At 40.7% G+C, this 9,256-nt stretch overlaps 1 protein-coding gene across 1 annotated transcript; it reads left to right on the forward strand.

The window, feature by feature from the left end:
* The first annotated feature begins 4,304 nt into the window (after positions 1-4,304).
* Positions 4,305-9,135, forward strand: LOC131343996 (trafficking regulator of GLUT4 1-like). The gene is made up of 2 exons (XM_058375909.1): positions 4,305-4,677; positions 8,552-9,135. Exons 1-2 carry the CDS (start codon positions 4,387-4,389, stop codon positions 8,720-8,722), a joined length of 462 nt encoding a protein of 153 aa, XP_058231892.1. The 5' UTR covers positions 4,305-4,386; the 3' UTR covers positions 8,723-9,135.
* Positions 9,136-9,256: the final 121 nt, after the last annotated feature.

Below are 9,256 nucleotides of genomic sequence, written 5' to 3' on the forward strand. Positions count from 1 at the left end.
TGCAGGACAGTTTGTTGCATATGGGACTACATAGCCGCAAACCAGTCAGGGTGCCTGTGCTGACCCCTGTGCACCACTGAAAGCACCAACAATGGTCATGTGAGCAACAGAATTGGACCATGGAGCAATGGAAGAAGGTGGCCTGGTCTGATGAATCATGTTTTCTTTTACATCACGTGGATGGCCGGGTGCGTGTGCGTCTCTTACCTGGGGAACACATGGCACCAGGATGCACTATGGGAAGAAGGCAATGTTCTGCTGGGAAACCTTGGGTCTTGCCGTCCATGTGGATGTTACTTTGACACGTACCACCTACCTAAGCATTGTTACAGACCAGTGTTAATTTTTACAGTCATTTTTGATTTAGTCTCAGTCTTTAACTTCAGATGATAATGGTTATTAGTCTTAGTCACATTTTAGTCATTTTTGTCTTTCATAGTTTTAGTCTAGTTTTATTTGATGAAAAGTCATTGCATTTTTGTCAAGCTTTAGTTATTAGATTTAGTCATTAGTTTTAGTCAAACTGCAGTTTCCAGCTTTAATTTAGTTCATTTTTAACATTTCATTATAATTTTTTTCTCTTTAGACAATTAAGCTTATGAGAAATTTGAATCACGATAACAAGCTATATTGACACTGCACTCTTAGCACTTGTGCAACTTTTTCTTAGTTGGATATCAGCCTGCTGTGCTGCTCTTGCTCATTTGTAAGGTAGGATCATACATTAAGGATAGCTTAAAGTGGTCTATAGTTCAAGTATCAAGTAAAAACCAAAAATGTTTTTTTTAGCTGTTCTGGAAAAAACCTGGAGGGGTGGAGGTTTGCGCTGGAGAGAAGAGGAATGAAAGTCAGTGGTATTAAGACTGAGTACATGTGTGTGAATGACAGGGAGGGAAGTGGAACAGTAAGATTACAGGGTGAAGAGGTGAAGAAGGTACAGGAGTTTAAGTACTTGGGGTCAACAGTCCAGAGTAATGGAGAGTGTGGGAAAGAGGTAAAGAAGCGAGTGCAGGCAGGTTGGAATGGGGGGAGAAAGGTGTCAGGAGTTCTGTGTGATAGAAAAATATCAGCGAGAATCAAGAGGAAGGTGTACAGGACAGTGGTGAGACCGGCCATGCTGTATGGTTTAGAGACAGTATCACTGAGACAGAGACAGGAGTCTGACAGAGGCTGGAGGTAGCAGAGCTGAAGATGTTGAGGTTCTCTTTGGGAGGGACACGGTTGGACAGGATTAGGAACGAGTACATCAGAGGGACGGCTCATGTTGGACATTTGGGGGACAAAGTTAGGGAGGACAGATTAAGATGGTTTGGACATGTTCAGAGGAGGGAGAGTGAGTATATTGGTAGGAGAATGTTGGACATGGAGCTGCCAAAGAGGCAAAGAGGAAGGCCAAAGAGGAGGAATATGGATGGAATAAATGAAGCTAGTGTTGAGGATGCAGAAGGTAGGGATGGGTGGAGAGAGATGATTCACTGTGGAGACCCCTGAAGGGAAAAGCCGAAAGAAGAAGAAGTAGAAGAAGAAGAAGAAGCTGTTCTGGAAAAACAGCATTTATTTTCTGAAACGTCAAACAAATGTGCAATAAACAGACAGATGTTCAAAAGCAGCTGAACATATATTACTAACATACAACAAACTAGAGCATAAACGTGTGCCTTGTTGCTAGGAGACACATAACGAAAACAAAACGCGTTCTAAAATCGGCTCAAAACATGATCAAACATGGTTCATATCCTCTGACTGGATGAAATCAGTCTGTTACTATCATACACTCCTGGATTTTTTATGAAATCTGTCGACTCAGATATGGGAGCATCAACTTCTCCAGAATGGAAATAGGGAAAAATCGGGGCAAAAATCATGTACTGTATTCCAGCCTTAAGCATACATACATGGCCAATAACCTAAACAACTTCCAAATCCATCTGTCATTATAGAAACAGCTTGCTATCTGCATGCTATTAAGTTAGTAAAACAGTAGGCTATGGCCTAAATAATCTTGCTACAGAACATGATACAGATTTCATTAGAAACAGAACTGAATGCCGCAGAAAAGTCGAACTGTTTTACAATATATAATTAAGCATTTTACATTTATGAAAGTCTGGCTCAGAACCATGCAGTAAGGTTAGCTAACTGACGTTAGATAACAGAAAGCTAAAACGTAAAAATGTAAAACTTGCTAGCAAATTTACCTGTTAGCACATCCAGTAACACTGACCTAACGTTAAGAAAAAGTACTTAAATAAGACTTCAGTAGTTGACTTAGCGTGACAGAAGCTGCGTAAATACCTCTTAAGGCTCATGATATTCGTTCCTCCTGTTTTATAGCCACAGGGCGTCTCTCCGTTTTCTGTGACAGTGCACAATGTTTTTGTTTCCAGAGGAATTATAACAGAAATGCTTCCATATCTCAGTTCTTCATTTTCTTCCTAAAGCTTCAGGTGCTGAAGCCATTACAGCTCACCAGGCCAGTTGGAGTTTATTTAGCTGACCCGCTAACTGTCTGAGATGCAAACGCCCCTTATCTAATCCAACGACAGGGACGCACATTATGAAAGAAGGTTAGCCGATACAAAGAGATCATTTATTTTGAATGTCTGATGGCATTTTAGTCCAGTCTCGTCTCATTAACAAAGAAATGTCTTAAATTTCGTCATAGTTTTTATTCATCAGATATTAGTTTTGTTTTAGTCTCATCTCTTCTTAGACACAGAAAAAATGGTCATTAATGAATATTTTTCGTCATTGCCTTCGTTAACGAAATTAACACTGTTTCAGACCGTGTACACCCTTTCATGGAGACGGTATTCCCTAATGGCTGTGGCCTCTTTCAGCAGGATAATGCACCGTGCCACAAAGCAGAAATGGTTCAGGAATAGTTTGAGGTGTTGATTTGGCCTCCAAATTCCCCAGATCTCAATCCAATCCAGCATCTGTGGGATGTTCTGGACAAACAAGTCCGATCCATGGACGTCCCATCTTGCAACTTACAGGACTTAAAGGATCTGCTTCTAACATCTTGGTGCGAGATCCCACAGCACACCTTCAGGGATCCTCAAGTGGGCTGTTTTGGCAGCAAAAGGGGGACCAACACAATATAAGGCAGGTGGTCATAAAGTTATGCCTTATCAGTGTATGTGTCTACACACACAGACAGACAGACGGATAGATAGATAGATAGATAGATAGATAGATAGATAGATAGATAGATAGATAGATAGATAGATAGATAGATAGATAGATGCATTACTTCTTTTCTTTGCCTTGTGCGCATGCACAAGAACGTTTGAATCTAACCTGATAATTTATTATAAATATATCACTGCACTTCAGGTTTGATTCTAACTGCCTTTGTACATGTACTTTGCTCGACAATAAAGCTGAATCTAATCTAATCTATTTTATAATGTATTTCATCTCACTGTTCTGAAGTTTGACCTCCGCGGCTTTACAAATTTACAAATTTTCCCTCCACAAGCCCCGCCCCTTCTTCACTGCCCCGGAGCGCGCGTGCTGTGCCATTGTTGTGAACTCTCTCCGTGTTTAATTGCACCATGTTAGACTTTTTTCTTCATTGTAACTGTCAGTTTGTAAACCTTTACACATTTCCTTTAACTGTTACCCGAGAACACGGTAGCGGAAATTACGTCAGCAGCTAATATTATTCCTGAAAGGTAAAACTCCGTCTGGCACGCGCGTGAGAGAGGAGGGGGGAAAAAAACACCGATTGGAAGAGTTTAAAATATTTAATACTCCGGATCATGTTACTGTGTAAACAGGCCATGTCATGTGTTCAACGTTCTGTAGCCATCGCATGCATGCATCTTATAAACAAATAAAAAACAAACAAACAGAAATTCTCTACGCATGTAGGCACGTGCTCCTGGCTGATACACTATTAAAAAACACCCTTTCCCTTGTTGGTGTCGTGGTTTTACTGTATCAAGGGGATACCTTTAGTATCTTTTGCATGGTGATAGAAGTGTTGCATGGCTTTTAAAGAGATTTAATGCTTCAAATCTAGACTTTAAGGACCACTATTGTACTTTTTTATTAATTTTTGACTTATTTAAAAGCACACTTCATGCACAGCATACACCCTGCCATGTCAGTGACAAGGAAAAGTCGAGTTTAGTCAATAACACCATCACTCAGTCGAGTCTCTAACAGCCAAAGATAGAAAATATATCCTTGTCTAAATAATTGTTTCGGGTATATTATGTGCTCAGCCTCGCCTCAGAAGCCTTGTGTAAGTCCAACAGATGGGTGTGGTCAAATGATGACAAGCAGCACTAGAGAGGAGTGACAGTAGAGAGTCGACAGGACAGTCCACCAGACCACGAGCAGGAGAATCATCAGAGCTCGCAGAAACCCAGCACAATGACTGAAAAGACGGATCATCCTCCAGCATACCAGGCTGATATGGGGTATCCTTCAGCACCGGGGGGAATCCCCGCTCAGGGTGTTTACCCTCCGGCTCAGGGGTACAGTTCTGCACCATATGGAGCACAGCAGTACCCCGGCCAGGCCACCGTCACCGTCCAGCCCACCGTTTTCGTGACCCCTGGCACTCAGGTTAACCCCGTCCCTGATTACCTGGGTTACTCCATCTTCACCATGCTGTGCTGCTGCTTACCTCTGGGCATCGCCGCTCTCATCTACTCCATCAACGTAAGTAGATCTCTCTCTCTCTCTCTCTCTCTCTCTTTTCCTCACACAAACACACAACTTCCTTTAAACCGTCTATTATACTTCCATTAGCACCAAAAAAAAAAAAATCCTGACATAAACACTTTTATAATATTGTTCTGTAATAATATTGGGATCTATTTCTGTTTCGGGACATTTGTTAAATTGTCTGCTGTTTTTTTTTTTAATTGTATTGACCAACTATCGTTATTATATTCATTTAAAAAAACAATATCAGAATTAATTTTACTTAAAGAAAAAATGAATTAAACCTCACTCAGGGATGTTTTTAAAGTGTCGGTGTGATTCAGCCAGCTCACGGTGAGACGTGAGCTTCACTCGCATGAGGGGAAAAACGTGACGCAATTCTTTCAGTTAAACAGAAGGATATTTGTCTGTAGCTCTGCATCACTTGGAAAAATAAATAAATAAATGAAAGTGTTAAATGAAAAAAAAGGCGATGGTGATGTAATTCTTGTTCAAACTTTAATGATGCTTTAATAATTATTATTAATTCATGCACCACTTGTTGATATGAGAACATCTCTGAAACTAATCACATGAAATATCTTAATTATTATCTTATTATTAATTAATTAAATGATTTAATTTTCTTTCTCTCATTATTATTATTATTATTATTATTATTATTATTATTATTATTATTATTATTATTATTTTAATCCTCTTGACCACTACAATGGTCAGCATCACGGCCATTAGATTTTGATTCATTGAATTATTTCCTGTCCTTTGACTAGATTTATTCTTTTCAGACTGGAAACCGAGCCCCAGGTGATAAGTTCCTCATGTATAACAACTGCAGGGTTTACGCTGTGTGTGTGTGTGTGTGTGTGTGTTTATAGATGTTAGCTGAGATATAAATCATGCAGTTAGAGTACAGATAAAGAGCTTTAGTTAACGTTAATGAGGAAGAAGCTCTCTGAGGATCTCTGACCATCAAGCGCTCGCTCTCGATGGTGTTTTCTTGGTTTTTATCCATCTTCCGTACTGGTCTCGGTTAAGGAGCCGTTGCTATAGATACCGTACTTGGACAAAATCACATCAATATCAATAAAGCTGTGATCTGCAGTTCTGGGAAAACAAATGAAAACTTTCTGACCAGTCAGAATGCGGGATACGTGAGGGCTGTTATCATGTGTAATCATTTTTTTTATTTTATATCGTGGAGGATATAAAGGTTTGAGGACGAAGGTCACGCTTCCAGCCTCTGTAATGATTCATGCTCCACGTCAGCGTGTGATCCGGTGATTATTCTGCTGTTGTACCCTGAAATTAGATCCCTGACATCATGAAAAAAAACACCGCCCCTGATTCATCAACGTTTCCCAACAAACTCACACCATTAAAGTCCATTTGCATTAGGCGACGCCCACAAAACTCCATAAAAGGTCATGAGCACGGAACACAAAACGACCTCTCAGCATAAAGGCAGGGGAAAACTGACGGGGAAGTCGCTCTGATTCACTGCTACTCCCATGAAATGAAGTATATACATCACATGACGTTTGACAAATATCATTGGAAATTAATAACATTTGATAATAAATCATATTTTAAAATTTGAGTTGAATTTTTTAGGTAAAAATCCAACATGATGTTCAAATCAATTAAACCTCAGGTCCATCGATGTGATTAATATGTTACTGGATCTTCAGGACGATTAAAGATCTCCACACAACGGATTTCACGATTCATTTTAGCCCCAAGCCCTGACCTGTAGGCTAACAGGAGGTCCTGGAGTTTTGCTCAGAGAGTTGAACGTCCTGTAGAACTTAACGATAAAACACTGAGTCACATCCTCTTCATGTTTATGTTATATTGTTGAAATGAACTCTGTTTGTTTAGGGCTGTGGTCTCCATCATCTCACATCGTTAAACTAAACTATTAGCACAGTCAGGTCTCACACGTCTGAAAGGACGCACGTTATTTCACTCTGTGTCTCAGAGTAACAGCTAAATATCGCTTGCAAAGAAAAATAAAATGCATGATGGAAAAAAGAAAGGTCTGATCTCTACAGTGATGAATAGCAGATAATGCCTTTACAACAATGGTGTTGTATTTCTCTCTCTTTTGTCAGAAGAAAGGGAAGTTGCCACCTGTTGGCTGGGGTTTCAGCCGGACTAATCCCGTCAATGTCAGGTGAATGCGTTAGCGACTGTTGTAAACATCACTCTGTTTGTTCATGGCTTAGTGACAGAGCAACAGAACCGCCGTCTGCAGAAAAGTGCTCCATTAAAGCGTCTCTGCAGAGTCCCGTGAGGCGCAGAGCCTCTGACTTAACACCATTTATCACCATTACAGGATCGAAGCCTGATACATGTGGTCAGAGACGGAGAGAGGGAGAGGAAGAGGGGGAGAGAGACAGAGAGAGAGATAAGGAGACAGAGAGCGGGAGAGAGAGAAAGAGAGAGGGGGAGAGAGACAGACAAAGAGAGAGAGGGAGAGAGACAGACTTACAAAGAGAGAGAGGGAGAGAGAGAGAGAGAGAGAGAGAGAAACAGACTTACAAAGAGAGAGAGAGAGGGAGAGGAAGAGGGGGAGAGAGACAGAGAGAGAGATAAGGAGACAGAGAGCGGGAGAGAGAGAAAGAGAGAGGGGGAGAGAGACAGACAAAGAGAGAGAGGGAGACAGTGAGAGAGAGAGAAAGAGAGACAGACTTACAAAGAGAGAGAGGGAGAGAGAGAGAGAGAGAGAAACAGACTTACAAAGAGAGAGAGAAGAGAGAGTGAGAGAGAGACATAGAGACTGAGAGAGAGACTCAGAGAGCAAGAGGGAGAGAGAGGGACAGAGAGACAGGGAGGGAGAGAGACAGTGAAAGAGAGACATAGAGACCGAGAGAGAGACAAAAAGAAAGAGAGATAGAGACAGAGAGCAAGATGGAGAGGGAGAGATAGAGACAAAGAGAGAGGTAGAGACAGATCGTGAGATAGAGAGAGAGATAGAGAGAGAGTGAATTATCTGTCATTATCTCTGGTGAGCACATGTCTTCTGGTGTTCTGCTGTTCATGGATATCTGCTCTAAACATTATGGAAAGGTTTACAGGAACATTTCATCGTGTTAACTCTATAAAAAAATTCTAATTTTAGCAGATGTACGTTACACTGAAACGGTTACTGCGCTTCCTGTCACTCAGCCTGTGCGTCACCATGGCAACAGACAACGGCCTCGGCAACCGAGCGACCGAAATCGTGTCTGTAATATTTCATCCATAATAACTTCATGTTGTATAAAAGTGCAGAGTTTCCCTCTCGCAGTCCTGCTGTGCAAATAAAAAAACACAGCCCTCACACTCTATCACACGCCGCTAAATACCCCACCCCACACCCACCCCCATCCTTGATAGCCATCACCCCCACCCCCCGGGGCCAAGCTCCAAGCTGATTGGCTTAAATTGATGCTTTTTGTGAATGGTCTTTTCAGGACTTCCTGTTCCAGCACTGGTTGAACTCTGTGTCTGTTCACGTCCACATGGTTTGTGGGAAGTAAATTCTGCGTTTGAGGAAATAAAGAGTCATTATTCATTAATCAGGAAGCAGCTTGACCACAACTCTGTTGAGAGAATATAGACATGTTCAGCTTTTTGTAACCACAGCTTTTGTTTTTATTATGAATAATCTACAGATTAATCACACACACACACACACACACACAGCTCTGAAATCTTATCAGATCTCTTAATGATTTATTTGATTAAAATAAAAACATCTATTGATTAATTCTAAACATTTTTCATTGTTGCTTCTTTTCACACTTGAAAGAATAAAAATGATCTTTAAGAGATTCAGGAGTCCCGTCAGTCACCAGACGTCCCTCTCTCTTCTCTCTTACAGACTCGAGACGCCAACATGACCGGAAACAGAGATCTGGCCATGAGAAACTCTCACGTGTCCAGACTCCTGAACAACATCGCCCTGGGGCTCGGCATCGTCGCGTACGTCATCAGCATCATCCTCATCATCGTCTCGGCTACGACCGTGTGGAAAATGGCCAATTATAACTGAAACGTTTACCGAAACCCCACTATACATTACGAGATCGTTTTAATATTTTTATTGCGTATTGATTAAGTGTACATGTTTGTGAGCAACTGCAGAAATGTACGTATAGATAGTTCACGTGTATGATTTAATGCTTTTCTACCATTACACAGGCTAGAAGTCGCGTCCTGTTCGTGTATCTGAATGCATAATGACGCTATGATGTTTTATAATAATTATATAATTAACTGTTATACAGAAACGCGTGTTTTGTTAAGCGCTTCCCAGTTATTTTTACATCACTGTTCCTAATAAACTGGCAACTTGGTGTGTATTCTTTGTTAGTGCTTATTTAGTCCATAGACTACATTCATGTTCGTTGAAAGATGTAAATGGAATTGAAATTAAATAAATAAATAAATAAATAAATAAATAAACACCCACAGCTACAACCTGCAAGTGATGTCATAAAACGATTTGTAGCTCCGCCCCTGACACTCTCTATTCATTATGAAGTGATCGACTCTATTAGTTATTTTTAAATAGTTGGATGATGTT

This window comes from Hemibagrus wyckioides, linkage group LG23, assembly GCF_019097595.1.
Source record: "Hemibagrus wyckioides isolate EC202008001 linkage group LG23, SWU_Hwy_1.0, whole genome shotgun sequence".
In the NCBI taxonomy this organism is placed as follows: domain Eukaryota; kingdom Metazoa; phylum Chordata; class Actinopteri; order Siluriformes; family Bagridae; genus Hemibagrus; species Hemibagrus wyckioides.

Bases quoted from the DNA above. Each gene is read 5' to 3' on its own strand.
- LOC131343996 (XM_058375909.1), top strand. From the start codon at position 4,387: ATGACTGAAAAGACGGATCATCCTCCAGCATACCAGGCTGATATGGGG. The intron at 4,678-8,551 runs GTAAGTAGATCT...TCTCTCTTACAG, and splicing joins CTCTCATCTACTCCATCAAC to ACTCGAGACGCCAACATGAC.